The sequence below is a fragment of the Corythoichthys intestinalis genome, chromosome 19 (genome assembly GCF_030265065.1).
Source record: "Corythoichthys intestinalis isolate RoL2023-P3 chromosome 19, ASM3026506v1, whole genome shotgun sequence".
Lineage (NCBI taxonomy): Eukaryota > Metazoa > Chordata > Actinopteri > Syngnathiformes > Syngnathidae > Corythoichthys > Corythoichthys intestinalis.
Window position 1 is genome coordinate 22,994,479 of NC_080413.1, and position 21,876 is coordinate 23,016,354.

Here is a 21,876-nt window from a genome sequence, read left to right on the forward strand (position 1 = left end):
ACACTCTGATCTGCTAAATATGTAGACTGAAACGAATAACACTTCTCTCAGGAACATCAGTAAAGATTGACAAATATGTACAGTCTTCAAAATTTTATTCTTTGTAAAACATACACAAGCACAGTCTTTTGGGGAAACAATGAAGACTAGTCATAAAAACATTTTATTAAAAAAGATTTATATGAGATACCTCACGCTCTGCTTGTCCCTTTCTGACCAATGTTACAGTATGCATTCAAAACAATATCAGAGAATCACAATGTCTCAACTCAGGTGTGTAACAATTGCCTCTAAAACCTAAGATTACAGTTTTTTAAATCACTGTTTAAATGATAGTTGTCAGAATTGTGTAAAAAGACTCAGCACCATGAACTCTATTAGTTAAGTGGAACCTGGGTCACTGAACTACAATATAAGAATTGAATTATTTGTACGATCCAAATCTGAGGCGGAAATCGTAACGAGGAAATAAATAAATAACGGAAATAGACATCAAAAGATGAATAAATTTTGATGCCGATAAAAATAAATAAAAATAATAATAATAATTTTGGGTGTAGGACACATTATAGTTACGGTTATAGTTCTTATCATGATTGCAAACCCATACAATAACACACAGAGTTTAAGGGGGGGGGGGGGGGGGAATTCCCCCCCTTGTGGCCGATAAGTGTCATTGCATGTAATTGACTTTCCTATATATGATTTTAAATTAAGAGTTTTTCGGGTTAATATTGTCTATAAAAGTTGTAAAGCAATAAAACAAACAACAAAAATGAACGACAAAAGATATTTTTATAATGGGCCAAAATTATTTTTCGAACAGATCATCATCAGATCGGACTAGCACATTAGACGGTCATTTGCCTTGCTTAGCCAAAATCACCCGAGGACCGAAGAAGCAAGATGGATATACGTAATTTTTTTCAAACTTAAGCTTTCAAAAGCGACAACAACTACTGAGCAAGAACCAAGGATTGACAATGCTGACCATGAAACGCCAGAGAGCACCGCCAAAATAGTAAGCGGGGTTTTTTTGCCCCACTAAAGACACTAATTGTACAACAGAGCCACCATCGGTGTCTTGTCAATGTAGTAACCCCTCGTCAAAAATTGTATCCTCTGGCCGCGGGAGCGCACACACTCACACACATTATTTATGAGGTATGTCGATTTAAACAATTAATTGAAGCCAGAAAAGAACCACAGTTATATATTTTGGACATCTACGTTTATTAAACTAGAGAAACTCCATACAGGACTTGTATTACAGTAATAACAGTTATAGGTCATCCTACGAGTAAAACAGTAAAACACTGACTTTTTTTCCACGTTTACGTATGTTACGTGACAGAAAAAAGTACGTTTTTTTTTTTTTTTTTGATGGTTGGACCATGTTTTTAAGCCTCGTAGATAATTACATCACCAAAACACGGAAATCAAGCAAATCAGTGCAGCGCAGTGGCTCCGCCCAGGAAATACAATTTTTGACGGGGGTAACTACATTGGCACGACACCGGCGGGCGTACCATATTCAATGGATGACGATCTTGGCGAAAAGTATAGCTCTCCTAAGCAGCCTGATTTAGAATTTCCCTCAAGAAATGATGGGAAACTTATTATTATAAATTTCTTGTCAGTTGATTTTATTACTGACACTGCGTTTTGCGGTCATCAACATGTTGTGCCCCCCCGTCCCAAAAAGTCAAACACCGCATATGCATACGATGTTTAATCACCTCAAATTATTACAAATGATCAATTTTGCAACAATTCGAATTATACCTGGTTGTATATTCCATTTTTTTAAAAAGCATGATTTTTAACAAAAAAGAACACCTGTTATATATTCAATGTTTTCAATTGTTTTTGTTTTGTTTTTAAACATGACAAAGTGCAATTTTAGTACTTTAGTAAGAAACAAAGTTAATGCACATGACTTGCTTTCATAAGCCAAACAAAATGATGAGGAGGGCTGGATCTAGCCCCTGGGCCTTGAGTTTGACATGTGTGATTGACAATATTTTCTTCACCACTTCTTCATTAGAATTGGGGCAAATACGTTTTGACTTTTAGGGGTGACGTGGGGCCAATACGAGCTGCAAATAGGTTTTGACTTTTAGGAGTGACGTGGGGCCAATATGAGCTGACTTTGAGGAGAGACGTACAGTCTGTATTGGTCACACAGACAATCAATTATCCACATTCCCATTAATGAACTATTTAGAGTCTTCAATGAAACAATCTTCGATATGTGGGAGATGGGAGAATGTGGGGGATACATCATCTGAACAAAAGCCACTTAAGAGCAATTAGAACATAAGAAGATTCAAACCTTCGAGTTAACCTACTGTCCGTCTTACTGGATGTAATGGTATGTGTTTGTGCTTTATTTGTCCTTGCCTGCTTGGTGACTACACATGTGCCGATTACCGGTTTCAAGGTATAGCGTGCTTTGAAAACATCACGGTTTCAAAAAAATTAAAAAATTTTCTGTCATACCGTCGCCACGGTATTAGCTATTATTCATGTCCCAGAAATGCAGGATGAAATCCCTCGCTTGCAGCTGCAAGGCTCAACCCTCCCCCACCGGTTGTTGCTCAGTGTCAGTGAGTCAGCTGTGCAACACGATGGCTGGAGGAGGTGAAACTCCTGAACTTTTTCCCCCATCGAAGAAAAAGAAATTGCTGGTATGGGAATTCTTCGGCTACAGAAAAGTTACAGATGGCCGCAGCTTAGAGGAGGAGAGGTTAACGACATGTAAAAAATGTTTGCGTAGGGTGGCTGCCGAGTAGACAATATCTCCAATATGATTTCGCATTTACACAAAATTAAAGGTTGGTAACCACTGTCATGAACGTTTCCCACCAGCTATGAGAGTTAACTTCAGCGTGTTTAGTGTGTCAAGTGTGGCAACTGTCTGTGTTGAGAAAGAAAGTGTGTGTATAATGTAAACCTAACACAAGTCATACACACATGCTTTTTGTGGAAAAATATTTTAATTTTTGCTCTGATGGTAATAATGTTGAGCTGTGGCTGTGGGTTTAGGCTCACCTAAAGGACTGCATTTATTTTAATTTTATTTAAAATATTTCAGTTATTTATTTACTTATTTTAAAAAATTATTTCAACTTAACATTATACTTACAGTAATGCGCAAAAGTTTTAGGCAGGAAACCTGCCTAAAACATTTGCACAGTACTGTATATACTGTATATATTTTTAATTATTACATTTATTAGGATCATGGAAGCTTCCACTTGGGGAAAATATATGCATACAGTATATCCTGTATATACATAATATAATAAAAATATACAGTACTGTGCAAAAGTTTTAGGCAGGTGTCCTGCCTAAAACTTTTGCACAGTACTGTATATTCCAATTTGCTGATATGTTTTGAAATATAAAAATCCTGTTCATGGAAAAAAGCTTTTACATTTTTTAAAAAACCCAGATATCTCAAAGTAACACATTTTAGAGCTGTAATTGCAATACCATGATACCGTGAAACCGTGATATTTCGGCTCAAGGTTATCATACCGTCAGAATCTCATACCGGCACATACCTATTGGTGACTCATCTATTAAACAAAACAAAATAAATCCCCTTTCCCCTGATGTCGAAACCTAGTACCACACTCCCTATTAGTGTTGTGCTCAAGACTACAACCAAGACATGGCCAACACCAGAAATCACCCAAAAATGTCAAGATCAAGACTTTTGGGGTTCAAGACCAAGAATGTCCTGGAAGTTGAGTCTAAGACCAGACCAAGACCAGTATCAAGTGTTCAACACTACCCTCTTTACAGCGTTACTTCCACATTGTCTTAAAATTGCACCCTCCGCCAGCCGTCTAGATGGAGCTCCTTCGTTTATTGAGTCTCCTGTACACACTGATGCTGTGCAGACCAGTGGACACTGAGCTGATGCCTGAGTGGGGCTGTAAACTGCACATGCAGCCATTGGAGTGAAGGGGGTTGGAGAACGCTTCTCCCTGCTCCATGTAGCTGTCAGAGTTAGATAGGTCACGTGGGATTATCATAGGGATGGAGTATTGCAGCTTCTCCCTGCTCTTGTACCAAAGGCAAGAGCACATGGACTGGAAATGAAGTACCTCAGCATAAACATTTCGCAGTCCCCTGCTCGCCGCTCCTGCCCCGCCACCCCCAATTGCGCTTCCTCCGACACAGCCTGAAGCCGTGGAAGAAGGAGACGGTAGGTCCGTCGCGCAATGCGTATGTCTGCCAGCCTGGCCGTTATGGGCGAGCAGAGCCCTCTGCTCTGCGTCCCTTTTCTCATCCTCGGCGTTCATGGTCATGAAGCGGAGGACGACTAAGTTGAGGAAGGCTCCAATAACAGCCAGGCCCGTCAAGATGTAGATGAAGCTGAAGGCCACGTAATCCGGCTTGGTTTGCAGGGCTTCGTCGTTTTGCAACGCCACGTAGTCGCCGAAGCCGATAGTGGTGAGAGTGATGAAGCAGTAGTAGAAGGCGTGAAAGAAACTCCATCCTTCAAATTCGGAAAAAGCCAATGCTCCTGCGCATAGTGTGCTAATGCACGATATAAATCCCACCGACACCATGTTAACCATGGAGACCTCAGTTCGCCTCATTCCAAGGCACTTTTTCAGGCGATGGAGAAGAAATCTAACGAAGGTGTTGATCCGTTCGCCTACACTTTGGAACATGACCAATGTGAGTGGTATGCCTAAGAGGGCATAGATCATGCAGAACATCTTCCCTCCATCTGTGCTGGGGGCTGCATGGCCGTATCCTATGGGACAAAGGGAAAAAAGAGACTGTTACTAAGGTAGATTTAATCAAATCTTCAGTCGATGATGATGAGTCAGTGAGAGAGGTGCACGGTCCTCACATGGTGAAAGGTGATTTCTATTCTTTAGACACATCTGATACATTCAAAAACTTCATTTCATAATAGCAGAATGAAATTGGAGATGTGAATGCACAGCAACGTGGAAGGAATGGCCAAGTGTTGGTGTCGTGTACAGAAGAGAGAGCTTGAATAATTCATTGATGATTGTTCTCTGAAGAGTGGCCTCGCCTAATCAGTGCTTTGGCACCTAATTAGCCCTTTGTATTTTTTGCAGCTCAAATGAAAAGGACACCACAGGGTGTGGCATAAGGTTCTTGTTCTGTTGAGAGTGAGAGAGAAAAAAATACCCTTTGTACTTACCATACAGTCCTCTGGAGTTTTATGGATTCTAGATAAGAGAGACTTCTGACTCAGTCTTTCTGTTTCTTTAGTTGTTTCATATCCATTGCACTTGAAACTTTCAATTGATGTAATTTCAGCTCATGATTGAATTGTAAGGAAAAAAATAGTAGCCAAGGGACAAAGTTGCTAACCCCTCGGGCCTCCCCCCATATTTAAACACAACGTTATGATCACTGAATTTTCTAAATTGCCAGCATTACACAGTGGTACCTCTACATACGAAGTTAATTCGTTCCAGGACCTTGTTTGTAAGTCGAAATGGTCGTATGTCGAGCAGGATTTTCCCATAAGAATACCTTAGAATTCCAATAATTCGTTCCACAGCCTGAAAACCTACACTAAAACTTTAATAAAGTCTGCTGGTACCATTACAAATGGAAATTACACATAACAAAATAAATAAATTATGAATAAAAATCGGAATAACAGTACAGTATAATAATAGTAATAATAATGATTCCTGTAATAATGTAACAAATCTGGTTCTAATGTGGTAGTTGCGTTTTGCGTGCTGTACCTTAACGCACCGCGTGGCTGATGTGACAGAGTAAAGTGGCAGAGTAAAAGGTGCGGCAGAGATTTTACTTTCTCTTTTAATGTTTTGATGTTGTTGGCGTCAACTGCGGTGGACTGTAGGCGTGTTGTGTTGCATAAGTTCTGAAATAAATGATTAAAAACCTGACAAAGCTGGCGATTTTTTTGGCGATGTTATCACAATATTAATTGTCACCTTTACTTATAAAGACTGGCGAATGGAGGTCGGAGGAGGACCGTTGAGATCGTAGACATTATACGGCCATATTGTCGAGCCAGTTCATGGACGCGCATACCAGGCTCAAATTTTTTATCATTTCCATCTTCATTTCAATGGTAAGCCTAACCTTTTTCCTTTTTTCACCACCTGCACTAACCTTCTTGGAACCCATGTTGATTTCTCTCACAAGAAAATCCGCCATGCGTCATGGGAAGCAAAGAAACTGTCATAAATCGTCGTATTTTGAGCATGTCACCGGATGCAGAAACAAATGGGGGGTCAAATTTTACGTCGGATGTCGAAAAGATCATTTGTTGAAGCGATCGTATGTCGAGGTACGACTCTATTTTACAATTCAAAACTTTCAGCGCACAACCACCTAAAATGTCCAATGAAACCATGATATTTTATAATTTCAGGAATTGATAGGTGGTCAGGGCTGGTTAATTAGATTAATAGCGGAATATAAAACTGGAAGTCACGTTTTTGGCTATAAAGTACCAGAAAGGCGTCAAATGACCCCGATACCAAACTGACTGCTTGGCTTTGTCAAACAATAGACCACTCAAACAAGCAATCAAGCAGCCTAGGTGTGAAGGGGGGTTTCACTCTGGATAGCTGCAATTAGCATCTTGAATATTTGCAAATCCAGACTGGTTAATCCCTGGGTAAGTGTAAAAATGATGACAGGGCCATATGACATGAAACTACGACTAGCATCCAGAACTGTAGCTAAACCAGACTGTCTACATTTAACAAAATTGAGTGTTAGAACATCTGGGACAAATCCCATCAAGCACTTTGTCTTGACAAGTCCAACATTCAGTTGTCAAGGTTCACAGTTTATTATGTTGAAGCACACAATGACCAAAGAACTTTCCACAGAAGCTAAAACTGATGTTTTGTCACAGTAAACACGAACTTCGGTATACAATACATACAGTAGGCAAACTGCAGCTTTTGGAATATGTAAAAAGGTTGTCCGCCCGACTGCCTGCATGAGCGGTCCACTGTCCAATAAAGCCAAGGCAGCCCTGCCCTGCAAACGGTCAATATGCTAATTGGAGCAATCCAACCCTGTGGTTTTTCGAGTGTGAATGGGAATGACTACTGAGAACCTCAGTGCTCACAAAAGATATGCTGTTTAGATGACCCTTCTCAGGTTACAAAACAGATTTGCATCAAGTGATCCACTCTTGGTAGCTCTAGTGTTAAACGGCTACTCCTCCTTTGTTGGTGGATGGATCAGAATGAAATTTGGTAAGTACTGAATATTCTAGGAATGCATATGCATCGAAACTTGAAGCCCATTTCCCCCCCTCTGGGCTGATTAAATACATTCATTAATTGTGGACTTATTGTTGCCAATAAATTCCGAGTTAGCCAGTAGAGGGCATGTGCGCTCTTTGGTTGTGATTTTAATGTCCCCAGGCCAATGAGATGCTTAGGGAGCGAGCCGGGTGGTCGTAGTTCATGTTGAACTACAGTATTTTACTCATTTCTTCATTTGTATTGCTGCATAAGCAATTTGTATACAGTATTTTCAAATCCTGACAACAATAACACTGTGAAGAGAACAGTGTGGTAAAGCTGTGGCTCAGCCTTCAGGAGGTATCAGCACCACTGTGTCACCTGATTAACAGTTGGAGCTTGAGGCAACAAGTCCCACCAGTCCCACTGCTGTGTCAAACTGAAGTGATTCGCATGCTAACTTCTCATCCCCTCTTTTAGCCTATGCTTCTCTGCCAATAGTGAGAAAATTCTCAAGTGATGGAATCTCTTCTAAGTCAGTAAAGTGGAATTCTTTATTTGTGGGGAAAAAAAATTGTTAAAGTGATTAAAAATTTACAAAGCAACTGAATAAATACCCTGCAACCTTTTTGAATATGCATGCATGTCTTAATTCATGTTAATCAGTTTTGTCCTTCCTGTGTCGGGTTTGCATGACGTCCATCATCGGCACTGTCATCGAATAAGTACATAATGATTTATTGATTACAGACACATGCAGTTAAACCAACAAAATTTGATCCATTTTCAACCTAATTGTGTTTTTATTTTCAAGCATATTATAGTTTGCATTAATACCTGTATGAAAGAAAGACAAAGAAAATCTATAAGAGACTTAGAACTGATCAAAACATTGAAGACATGAAAAAAGATCTCTCACCTCAAGACTGGGATGATGTTTTTAATGCAAATAATGTAAATGCGGCTATGGCTGTTTTATGAATACACTTCAGCGGATATATGACAAACACTGCCCGGTCAAGTTGATTCACATAAAACAAGGAATGCAAAACAAACCTTGGATGACTAGTGGCCTATACTACGAAGCCGGTTTTCTGGCTTAGCAGGGTAACTTCGAGAGTAACTTTATCACGTGCGACGTAAGTTCGCGGCTATGCGAGACTACGAAAGGTGGATATGTTGGAACCGAGAAGTGTTGCCATGGCAACACACGCCACACGCCAAACCTGGTCGTGTCAGAGTTAGATCTTGCTTAACATCAGGATTCCAATTAACCACGCTCTATTTAAACAGCACTCCTCCGCGGACGTGTCCTCCTGACAATGACAGCGTACTTGGACGACCCATACGACATTGGCGCACGGATTGTGAGGGGCTCTCTCCGGAGGGCACGGGTATTTCGGGACCGCCAGAATCCGCTGGCGTACCCGGAAGATGTTCTCCATGAAAGATATAGATTTTCAGCTGAGGGAATTCTTTACCTGTGCCAACTGATCTAGGCAGACGTCACTAATGTAACCCGCCGAGTCAGGCCCTCACAACTGCGCAGATTGTGTGTGCCTGTCCGTGCGCTCTTTTGCCAGGGACAATATATGTATTCCATCGGTGATGCTGAATATCTGCGTAAGAACACTGTATGCCGTGTGATTCGGAGTGGGGTATGGAAACGCTTCAAATTGATGCATTTATAATAATCATAGAAATATGTAGACTATTTAAACATTGAGAAAACTTGCGTTTTTTTCTGCCAACTGGAGGAGATTAAATTAAATGTCAAATCCACTGATAGGACAGACGCACAAATATAAAAGATATAGATGTTTATTGAATATGCATCTTACAGTCTTGTTTAACTGTGAAAAATCGTTACAAAAGACGGGCTTTTATTTACGCAACAACGCATGGCATCCCCGCATTTCCTTCTTCTCCTGAGTCCTCACAAATATAACTTTTTTTTTGGGGGGGGGGGGGGGTGTCGGGCTCAGGCCTGCAAATCAAGTTTATTGATCGGACCCCTAACTAAAAAAAAGAACATACGTATACAGTCAAGGGGACTAAACATACAATCATCCTGTTTCGTGTGGTGATGCGTGACAATTATTTCTTACTGTTAATGTACCAAATCTTATTTTATTGTCCTGACAGCAGGCTTTATTTCTTTTCATGGACATAAGTAAACTGGCATATTGACGCATTCACAAATCACACGATCTGTAAATTCGCTGTCAACAGACCCGTTGCGCTCTACTCGCCGAAGCGGTGTTGGATTTCGCGGTGAGGGTGGATTTTAACTCCTCATAATTCCGCATGATCATCGCGCATTCCTCCTCCGTGAAGTAAGGTGCCCGTGCCATCGTCACAAGTAGTGTTTGACTCTGGTCACCGCCCCCTTTTATGTGAACGCGCAGTAACTCTGACTGGGTTGACACAGGTTCGACTAATCAACCTCATAATCAGCGTCGTAGTACCGATTGACCACAAACTAGACAACCAGGTTTTGTCAACTCCGGTTACCCGATGGTAAACTGGATTACTTCTGGGGAGGCTGAACTCGGTTCGTAGTATAGGCCACAGGTCTCTTATCAATGCCTGCAACAACAACAAAAAAACTCGCTATACATGTCTTACACTAATCGACAACATTGCTTCAGTGCCAGGGCAATTAATAACTTTTGGGAAGATAATTCATGTAAAAAAGAAAAAAAAAACAAAAAAGAAAAGCTCATGTAATGTGATGTATGCAACTCTACCATGCTTGATTGTGCGTCCTTGGCTGTAGGGGGACGGGTATTGATAAGCATATGCTTCTCCCGTCTGCCCTTGTCTTTCTTCGGTTCTTTGTTTCTTCAGGCTAATCATATCACATTTTGTAATTGTCAATGATACCGATGATGATGACAATAAACTAGGGCTGTCAAACGATTAAATTTTTTAATCGAGTTAATTACAGCTTAAAAATTAATTAATCGTAATTAATCGCAATTAATCGCAATTCAAACCATCATAAAATATGCCATATTTTTCTGTAAATTATTGTTGGAATGGAAAGATAAGACACAAGATGGATATATACATTCAACATACGGTACATAAGGACTGTATTTGTTTATTATAACAATAAGTCAACAAGATGGCATTAACATTATTAACATTCTGTTAAAGCGATCCATGGATAGAAAGACTTGTACTTCTTAAAAGATAAATGTTAGTACAAGTTATAGAAATTTCATATTAAAAACCCTCTTAATGTTTTCGTTTTAATAAAATTTGTAAAATTTTCAATCAAAAAATAAACTAGTAGCCCGCCATTGTTGATGTCAATAATTACTTACACAATGCTCATGGGTGCTGAAGCCTATAAAATCAGTCGCACCCAAGCGCCAGCATAGGGCGGAAAAACTCCATAAAACACAATTAACAAGTGGCCATTTCACTGTACTGTCATTTAAATCTGTCTGAGCAGGGCATGTGCGTTAATTGCGTCAAATATTTTAACGTGATTAATGAAAAGATCCTTGAGCCTCCTTGAGTCATCACCTTATCGTGGTGGAGGGGTTTGCGTGTCCCAATGATCCTAGGAGCTATGTTGTCTGGGGGCTTTAAGCCCCTGGCAGGGTCACCCATGGCAAACAGGTCCTAGGTGAGGGGCCAGACAAAGAATGGCTCACAAGACCCCTTATGATGGAGAAAATTACAGGATCCAAGTTTCCCTTGCCCGGACGCGGGTTACCGGGGCCCCCCTCTGGAGCCAGGCCTTGGGGTGGGGCTCTAAGGCGAGCATCTGGTGGCTGGGCCTTTTCCCATGGGGACCGGCCGGGCACAGCCCGAAAAGGCAACGTGGGTCCGCCTTCCCATGGGCTCACCACCTGTGGGAAGGGCCAAAGGAGTCGGGTGCGTAGCAATTTGGGCGGCAGCCAAAGGCGGGGACCTTGGCGGTCCGACCCCCAGCTACAGAAGCTAACTCTTGGGACATGGAATGTCACCTCTCTGGCGGGGAAGGAGCCCGAGCTGGTGTAGCTGGTGTGTGAGGCAGAGAAGTTCCAACTAGATATAGTTGGACTCTCCTCCACACACAGTTTGGGTTCTGATACCAGTCCTCTCGAGAGGGGTTGGACCCTCTTCCAGTCTGGAGTTGCCCACGGTGAGAGGCGCCGAGCAGGTGTGGGCATACTTATTGCCCCCAGGCTTGTTGCCTGTGCGCTGGGGTTTACCCCAGTAGACGAGAGGGTAGCCTCCCTCCGGCTTCGGGTGGGGGGACGGGTCCTGACTGTTGTTTGTGCTTATGCGCCAAACAGCAGTTCAGAGTACCCACCCTTTTTGGAGTCCTTGGAGGGTGTGCTGGAGAGTGCCCCCTCTGGGGACTCCCTCGTTCTGCTGGGGGACTTCAACGCTCATGTGGGCAATGACAGTGAGACCTGGAGGGGCGTGATTGGGAGGAACGGCCCCCCCGGTCAGAACCCGAGCGGTGTTCTCTTATTGGACTTCTGTGCTCGTCACGGATTGTCCATAACGAACACCATGTTCAAACATAAGGGTATCCATATGTGCACTTGGCACCAGGACACCCTAGGCCGCAGTTCGATGATCGACTTTGTGATCGTGTCATCGGACTTGCGGCCGCATGTTTTGGACACTCGGGTGAAGAGAGGGGCGGAGCTGTCAACTGATCACCACCTGGTGGTGTGTTGGCTCCGATGGTGGGGGAAGATGCTGGTCAGACCTGGCAGGCCCAAACGTATTGTGAGGGTCTGCTGGGAACGTCCGGCAGAATCCCCTGTCAGAAAGGGCTTCAACACCCACCTCCGGCAGAACTTGTCCCGGGGGAGGTGGGGGACATTGAGTCCGAGTGGACCATGTTCCGCACCTCCATTGTTGAGGCGGCCGATCGGAGCTGTGGCCGTAAGGTGGTTGGTGCCTGTCGTGGCGGCAATCCCCGAACCCGCTGGTGGACACCAGCGGTAAGGGATGCCGTCAAGCTGAAGAAGGAGGCCTATCGGGCCTTTTTGGCCTGTGGGACTCTGGAGGCAGCTGACAGGTACCGGCTGGCCAAGCGGACTGCGGCTTCGACGGTCGCCGAGGCAAAAGGAGTTCGGCGAGGCCATGGAAAACGACTTCCGGACGGCTTCGAGGAAATTCTGGTCCACCATCCAGCGTCTGAGGAGAGGAAAGCAGTGCACCATTAACACTGTGTATAGTGAAGATGGTGTACTGCTGACCTCGACTCGGGACGTCGTGAGTCGGTGGGGAGAATACTTCGAAGCCCTCCTCAATTCCACCGACACGCCTTCCTTTGAGGAAGCAGAGTCTGGGGACTCTGAGGTGGGCTCTTCAATCTCTGGGGTTGAAGTCACCGAGGCGGTTGGTAAGCTCCTCAGTGGCAAGGCCCCGGGGGTAGATGAGATCCGCCCGGAGTTCCTAAAGGCTCTGGATGTTGTGGGGCTGTCATGGCTGACACGCCTCTACAACATCGTGTGGACATCGGGGACAGTGCCTCTGGATTGGCAGACCGGGGTGGTGGTGGTCCCCCTTTTTAAAAAGGGGGACCGGAGGTTGTGTTCCAATTATAGAGGGATCACACTCCTCAGCCTCCCCGGTAAAGTCTATTCAGGGGTGCTGGAGAGGAGGGTCCGTCGGGAAGTCGAATCTCGGATTCAGGAGGAGCAGTGTGGTTTTCGTCCCGGCCGTGGAACAGTGGACCAGCTCTATACCCTCGGCAGGGTCCTCGAGGGTGCATGGGAGTTCGCCCAACCAGTCTACATGTGTTTTGTGGATTTGGAGAAGGCGTTCGACCGTGTGCCTAGGGGAGTCCTGTGGAGGGTGCTCCGGGAGTACGGTGTACCAAGCCCCTTGGTAAGGGCTGTTCGGTCCCTGTACGACCGGTGTCAGAGTCTGGTCCGCATTGCCGGCAGTAAGTCGAATTCGTTCCCAGTGAGGATTGGACTCCACCAAGGTTGCCCTTTGTCACCGATTCTGTTCATAATTTTTATGGACAGAATTTCTAGGCGCAGTCGAAGCGTTGAGGGTGTCCAGTTTGGCGGCCTCAGCATTGGATCTCTGCTTTTTGCAGATGATGTGGTGCTGTTGGCTTCATCAAGCCGCGACCTCCAACTCTCACTGGGGCGTTTTGCAGCCGAGTGTGAAGCGGTTGGGATGAAGATCAGCACCTCCAAATCCGAAACCATGGTCCTCAGCCGGAAAAGGGTGGCATGCCCTCTCCGGGTCGGGGATGAGATCCTGCCCCAAGTGGAGGAGTTCAAGTATCTTGGGGTCTTGTTCACGAGTGAGAGTAGGAGGGAGCGGGAGATTGATAGGCGGATCGGAGCAGCGTCTGCAGTGATGCGGACTCTGCACCGGTCCGTTGTGGTGAAGAAGGAGCTGAGCCAAAGGGCGAAGCTCTCGATTTACCGGTCGATCTACGTTCCTACCCTCACCTATGGTCACGAGCTGTGGGTCGTGGCCGAAAGAACAAGATCCCGGATACAAGCGGCCGAAATGAGTTTCCTCCGCAGGGTGTCCGGGCTCTCCCTTAGAGATCGGGTGAGAAGCTCGGTCATCCGGGAGGGGCTTGGTGTCGAGCCGCTACTCCTCCGCGTTGAGAAGAGCCAGTTGAGATGGCTCGGGCATCTGGTTCGGATGCCTCCTGGACGCCTCCCTGGAGAGGTGTTCCGGGCATGTCCCACCGGCGGGAGGCCCCGGGGTCGACCCAGGACACGCTGGAGAGACTATGTCGCTCGGCTGGCCTGGGAACGCCTTGGAATCCCGCCGGAGGAGCTGGCTGAAGTGGCTGGGGAGAGGGAAGTCTGGCCTTCCCTGCTGAAGCTGCTGCCACCGCGACCCGACCCCGGAATAAGCGGAATATAATGGATGGATGGATGGATAATTAAAAGAATTAATTACCGCCCGTTAACGCGATAATTTTGACAGCCCTACAATAAACATTTCATTCATTCATTCAGGCTAAAAGTTGGGGCACTGTTGTATAATTTAACCTTAACTCTTCTTCGAGCCGTTTGTGATGGAAGTAATGTTAAAGTAACAGTTATCTCTGGACTATACCAGAAACATGCATGATCCATTGGCAGTAATGAGGGAATTAAAAATTCCATGGTTGTTTTTCACAATTTGTGCAGCCAATAACCTATCAATCACTCTGCCACAAACTGAGGTTTTTCTTGTGATCTAATTTATCTGATTACCATGTGAATGGGAATATAAAATTGCAGTTTTATAGCACTGAGGGCCTTTAAAAGATTATGCAAAGCTAACAAGCAGGAGAGAATTATAAATGTCATTGGAGCACAGGTGCACCATCCTCTCTGCTGCCTCTCATTAGTGGTTGTGGCCATTGTAAAGGACCTTTTAAGCTAAATCATTAAGACTTCATTTAAGACCCTCATGGAACAATTTCAGAGAGAAGAGGGGAAAATGTGAACATTTGACAGTTGAATTCGATTTTTTAAAAAATCCTAATTTACATCTTTATTCAGACACACACATCTTTATTCAGCAGTGTCGTATTATCCTACACTCAAAGGTCGCGCTGAGTTAATCTTTCTGGTCTTGTCATTGTTTGTAACATGCTACCATGGGCACTTCAGGACAAAACACCACCCACTGCATCCAGTCTCTTTATTAAATTGATCAATTCGGCAGCTCTGAGTGCGTACATTCAAAATACATCAAAAGAATGGCATCAAATGAATTGTTGTGGTTTGCCTCAAGTGCACATATAATTATATTTTTCATCGAGCATCATGGGCCTGGGTTTTGTTCTTGACATAAAATACGGTCTGGACTCTATTAGGACAATTGGTTCTGCCGAAAAAATAAAATGTTGCAGAAATTCAAGTGTCTCAGGGTATTGATTCATTTAAAAATATTTTTTAAAAAGGATTGACTGGACAAAATTAAGCTAAATATTGAGTAGCAACAAACTTAGAACAAAATACTTTTTGAACAAAATACTTTTAGAACTGTAGAAGGGCATTTTGTTCAACTAAACAGGATTAAGTCAGTTTGTGAATAAAGTCATCATTTTTTCATAATTACAAATTTGTGCAAAGATTAGGGCCGGGGCACACCTTCTGCAATGTGATTGAGTACAATATGTTGGGGAGCAAAGTGACCAATTACGATCCTCTTTCCTATTGCAGTATTTAATAATGTCTTTAGAAGTAGAAGTCGACCTGACATGTATCGTGTATAATACAACACCAGGTGTGCGTACCACATGGCTCCACTCTAGACAGGTAGGCAATGTTGGAAACTGGAGCCGTCTGGATATTGTTGTCTGTGTATAACTGCACCTGAGTAATTAAAGGATAGAGTATCTCAAGTGACTGACTGAGTTAAATGCAATGTTTACTGGTAAAGAAATCAAGACTTATTTAGAAAGCAGCATGGAAATTTAGAATCATAAGGATAATTCAAAAGTATTGTTTAGAAATTGAGCTGATACCTCAGTATTTAACTATTCCCTTGTTTCCATGTATGAATTTCAAGATGATATAAACTGAAGTCAGATGGTAAAAAAAATTGGAGTCATCCGAAGCAATAAGTAATGCAAAATTATCGCGTTAACGGAAGGTAATTAATTTTTAAAAAATTAATCACGTTAAAATATTTGACGTATTTAACGCACATGCCCCGCTCAAACAGATTAAAATGACAGCACAGTCTCATGTCCACTTGTTACTTGTGTTATTTGGTGTTTTGTCGCCCTCTGCTGGCGCTTGGGTGCGACTGGTTTCATGGGTTTCAGCACCATGAGCATTGTGTAATTATTGACATCAACAATGGCGAGCTACTACTATATACAGTATATATATAATATAACAATATTTTGGATATTTTGGATACTACTACTAAGGGGAATACAGTGAATTTTTTTTTTTTGCTGTATTCCCTCGTTTTTATTCCCCTGCTTTTTGCAGGTTTTTTTTTTTTTTTTTTTTTTACGAAAATTGCGGAAACCGCAAAAAACGAAATACAGCAAAAACTTTTTTCACTGTATTCACCCGCTTTTCCGCGAAAAATACCAGTGAATTTATATTTAAGCTGTATTTCCCCGTTTTTCGCGGAAAAGCAGGGGAATACAGTGAATTTTTTTTTTTTGCTGTATACCTTCGTTTTTCGCTTTTTTCACAGTTTTCGCATTTTCTGTGGAAATGTGGGGGAATATAGTGAAGATTTTTTTTTCACTGTATTTCCTCATTTTTTGCGTTTTCCGTGGTTTTTGCATTTTTCGTAAAAAACGCGAACACCGCGAAAAACGGGAATACAGTTAAAAAAAATCTCTTTATTCCTCGTTTCTCATGTATTTTGCATCTTTGGGCCAATTTGAGCAATTATGGCAAATTTCATGGCTCTATAAGCTGTCTAAGTCCATGAAAAAAATCTGCTTTCTTTTAAATGGCGAACAGAGAGTCATCATTGCAACAGACAGAGACATGTGGACATTGGCCTTATAATGTAGTATTAAGTTTATTATTAAGTGCTAAGTTCTTGTAACTACAATGACCAAACTGAAAAGAACTGGACATGTATAAGTAAAAGAGTGACTTTCTGTTGCCACTAGTTGGCGCTGCAGAGTTTATGCATATTAACCCTACAGGACCCTTCACGGGAAGTTTGGCGCTGATATGTTGTATATCTGCCAAGTTATGAATGTTCAAAATTTGTGGTGAGACAAAATGGCGACAGTCATTTTCACTTTCCTGTTTCCTGTCTTCAGCTTCAACGAAACCTTAATATTTTTCATCAGGCACCTGAACACATGACTTAAGGCTCCTCTGTTGCAGATTTGAGGTCAATTGATTTCTTTCCCTTGGAGGAGGAGCCTGTCTCATAAAAGAGGCCGTTTTCTGTTCCCACTAAGGGTGTGCCATGTCTGATGGGTAAATATTTCAATGCAGTCATGTTCAGGCTGGGATACCTTTCATACATGGCAAATATGAAAAAGAATGCACCTTGTATCTGGGAGTTATTAGTCATTTACTGCATATAGCGTGTTGCCATAAAAATGGCCGACTTTGGCACCCTGCCCATGTCAGGCCCATGAATGAAACTTAACTTAAGATCACATATGTCTCATGAACAATCTCACCAATTTCGAGGAGGATCCAACTAACTCCCTAGGTCTGACATGTGCACCCTGTAAATCGATAAAAATTTCACATTCAATCCAAAATACCCGATTTCCTGTGGAGTGGAATATCGGTGCAAATTTCATCGCTCCACGCTGAAAAACCTAATAGAAGAGGCATTTTTTAAAAATTCAAGGGAGCGCCACTGAGCCATTTTGTTACAATTTTTCTGCAACATTACAAAATTATTGAAATTTACGCAAAGCATGTATGTGCAAATTTTGGTGAGTTTTCGTGCATGTTAAGACCTCAAAATTGGCCAATTTCATTTGCCATGAAAAAACAAAGAAAAAGTCCTTTGCATTCCAACAAGGCCCTCGGGCCAGTTGTTGCTCAGGCCCTAATAATAACAACATATTTGGGGGACCAGATTCATTCTATTCCTATTCATTTCAATGAGGAAAGATGATTCGAGACATGTTTTGAGTGACGACTGATTTTATTTCCAATATTTATTTATCTAGTTGTGTTCATCCCTGTTTAAACAATTAAAGAATGGTAATGTTAATCATGACATGCAGTCAGTTGTCTATATGACTGGCTCTTGAACATACAGGTGGTCTGAATGTGACTTCACTCTTATCTACGTTTACGCAGCTCTTTTTAAGGCTGCACATATCAGGGAATGTTCCGCACGACTGCAAATAAACACGGCTCGTGTTCATATCATTGGAACAGGCTGTCTTTGAGCGGGGGCCCACTCTGTTTCTCGGGAAACATTTTATTTTTCAATGGTTTGCTTTCATCTCCAGCTGCGGCTAGCAAAAGACGTCAGTGCCTGACCCTTCAGACTGTTAACTCTGACCAAAGAATGACGTGAGTGAAAAAAATGACTATGATAGCAGATTTTCCCACATTTAGATCCACAGACAGACTTAGTTTCTTAATCACAGACACCTCCAACTCCAGATGACCCCGTCGTGTGTTTACTCTGGCACTTAAACACAGCTTTGGTCCCCTAAATCTCACTCCATTACTTTTCTGACTTTTGACCTGGGACCTTCTTGGCATTTGCAGTGAAAGGAGCATGTGACCAAACAGTGAATTCTAGGAACATTAGAACAAGATTAATGACAGCTCCTTATTTTTAGTGAGTTATAGCACACAAAAACAAACTCTAATGTCAAGCCATTAAAAGCTAAACAGAATTGTCCCATATTATTGGGTAACTGATAATTTTGGCCAAAAAAAGCATCTATAATGTTGTCCGATTATATCGACATCGAATTTCGTTAGTGGTCTTGGGTCATTATGCATGTTACCAATGCTTAATTTGTAAATCATAAGGTGCCGGAACGCAAAGTACATATGTCAGCGCAGGGATGACGAGACGGGCACAAGTCCCGGAACATACACAGAAAATGGTGCTGAAAACAACACGCAAATGCCCTCTTGCTATTCTATGGGACTTACAAGCTAAAATTTCAGATAATGTCCATGGTACAATTGATCGGCATCCCGATCGATCGGGTCCGATTACGTCATTTTCAAAGTATCGGAATCGGCAAAAAAATATGACATGCCTTTTTTTTCATATATATATATATTTTAATTAAATCGTTTTCTAATTGTATTTAACGTTACAGACAAAATGTCTTCCACTCATCCAGAGTCCTTAGTTTTGGCTTAAAGTAAGGCTATCAAATTTATCGCGTTAACGGCGGTAATTAAATTTTTTTAAATTAATCACGTTAAAATATTTCACGCAATTAACGCATGAGCTGCACGACCCACTCACGCATTGTCGCATTCAGTCTATAATAGCGCCGTTTTACCTATATATAGAGCTAAAAGGCAGCGTAAAATAAGTAGAGTGAATTTTGGCAGTCTTTGGAGCCTTTTTTTAATTGGCTAAAGCCTTAACATCCCTCTCTCAACAATTAGAAATATCGTGGGAAGCAATGTGGGGAAGAAAGGTAGTAGTTGATCTTTTTCTTAACACCCTATGTTATTTCCCAACGCAGAGAAGATATTTGTGCCACTACGCACAGTCATGGTTGCACTTCCCATCATGCATTTGGGCAGAAGAGTTAAATGGCTACAGTATCATTTCCTGAAAGCTCAACAAATACACTAGATGGCAATATTTAGTCACAATATACAAAGTTACATTTATCCTTTAAGAATTACAAGTCTTTCTATCCATGGATCCCTCTCACAGAAAGAATGTTAATAATGTAAATGTCATCTTGAGGATTTATTGTCATAATAAACAAATGCAGTACTTGTGTACTGTATGTTGAATGTATATATTCATTTTTTTCTTAATGCATTGCCAAAATGTATATGATCGGGAAAAATTATCGGGAATGATTGGAATTGAATCGGAAGCAAAAAAAAAAAAAAAAAAGCAATCGGATCGGGAAATATCGGGATCGGCAGATCCTCAAACTAAAACGATCGGGATCGGATCGGGAGCAAAAAAACATGATCGGAACAACCCTAGTACAAATGTTATGACAACAATTTACAATTATTTAGGCTATACTCTGCACAGCACGGGCAATTGCCCACATAACCACAGGTGGGACTTACAGTACACAGTCAGCAATTAGTTTCTCAACAAGTCTAACTTTTAAAACATAAAAATAAATCTGAGATTACAATAAAGAACATAAAGTTAAAGAGTTTCACCCCCCCTCCCCCACCCCCCATCCCCTTCTTTTCTGGCCCCAAAGTTCCCACCGCCTTACAAACTGTGCAGCCCAAACCCGGATTTCCCATTAGGGTACTGGCCTGTTGTTCAGGCTGTCGGTGGTCCATCTAGCTAACTGCTGGTGCTGTAGCTGGCCCCCACTCCGGGTGGCAACTGAACTTGACTAGCTGCTGCCACGGTAGCAGCCTCCTGCCCCGGCTTGGCTGGCTCTCCGTGAACTTGGCTAGCTACTGCGGCGCTAGCCTCATGCTGCACCCGCTCCCAACCGTTAGCATGATCGCTGCAGATGCCCTCATTGCCGGTTGTTGCTTTTCTGACTCGTTTTGATTCATCTTCCTTCTTTTTGAAAAAAGACAGTAAATGGAACTGTCTTTTTGGCATGTTGAAATACCGTTTGATCCTGGCTGCTTGCTCCCAGATGCTGCAAATTTCCAATTTTTTTTTTTTTTTTTAATGTCAGGGGTGTAATTTGTTGGTCTTGGTCCAGCTTTTCAGTGCATCAACAAATCTCCAACTCTTTCAAATGATGTTAAATTTTTATAAACAACATGCAATTCTTGGGACTTGTTCTGTAAATGAACTGATGCATATTATTAATTTTATTTGATACATTTTTTAAAAAACGTTTTTATATTATTATTTTCTATACATCAGAGGTCGCCCCCCCTAGTGGCTCTTTGGGGTAACTTCTATGAACGGGGTTTAATTGTGAACGATTGCTTTTATTTAATCATGGACATTTTGGCTCATTTCAATTTATGATATTTGTATGGGACATTTTTTTTCTAGAACTTCAGTTAAAGTTGTTCTCTTAATTTTCACAGAATGTTTATTTCATTTAGAAAATCTTGAAATTGTTACATTTAGCATTATGACAACATCCAGCGGGGCATCACAGTACAATTAGAAATAACACATTAAGTGCACGACCACATACAGTATATCGATATCAGTTTGATCAGATTTTTGGAGTTGGACAAAAACGGGATATTGTTTAAAAAGTAATTATCGGACAACTCGATTTGATATGCTTTCAGCACAAAACGAGTGCAGCAGCAATGCAGGATAAAATGTGTTAATCGTAGGAAGTGTGCTTTAACACTGTAGGATCTTTTTAAAAACTTGGTAAATCCTCTGTCTGAGTCCACTCTAACTCGATTGTATTGAAAACACGCAAACACCAAAGCACTGTACATCTACTTTATTACAGGATCTGGTCCTATCATAATATTTACACAAATATTCATTGATTCATCTTTGTATGTCGGCCATTTAGGCTTCTGTTTTGCTTTGACCGTAAAAATAAAACCAGGTCCAATTTTGCACGCACTCCTCAGGTTCCTTTTTAGGGGATATGAGAGAAAAACTTGGCAGACGTAAAGTTTTCCATGAGCTCAGTAAGCAAGCTATTCCAAGTAGAGTGTGAGATCGCTACGAGGAGCTGACTAATTAAATAAATCATTTGATTTATGGCGCTGATAGACATTGGATGCAAACTTGTTTTGTAAGTCACAACACAGCTGGACTGAGCGGCTGTTTGGATCAACATCGCAGATGGGGGTGAAAACGCAGGATAGTGAAGGTTCATTGAGGACAGCAAAAATGAAGGGAAGTATAAAAGGGTTTGGAATGGCCAAGGGGGATCTTCATGTCCAACAAACATGGAAAACTTCCCAACTTGCCAAATTACCAGTGAGTAACAGGAGTTATTTTGACATTGTGCCCCTATATGCAACAATTTGTTACACACTCACTTGATCATATTTATTCTGTGTTAATATGTGTTAAAATCAACATTGTTGATTCGGTATAGGAATAGCACAACAAATAA

The 21,876-nt window shown here is 42.1% G+C and overlaps 1 protein-coding gene across 1 annotated transcript in view; it reads right to left on the minus strand.

The window, feature by feature from the left end:
- Positions 1–667: 667 nt before the first annotated feature.
- Positions 668–21,876, minus strand: part of kcnk3a (potassium channel, subfamily K, member 3a) — a 55,665-nt gene continuing 34,456 nt past the window's right edge. The window contains exon 2 of the mRNA XM_057823677.1: positions 668–4,777. Within this exon, the coding sequence (XP_057679660.1) occupies positions 3,858–4,777 (920 nt within the window). The 3' untranslated portion in view covers positions 668–3,857. The remainder of the gene's footprint in view (positions 4,778–21,876) is intronic.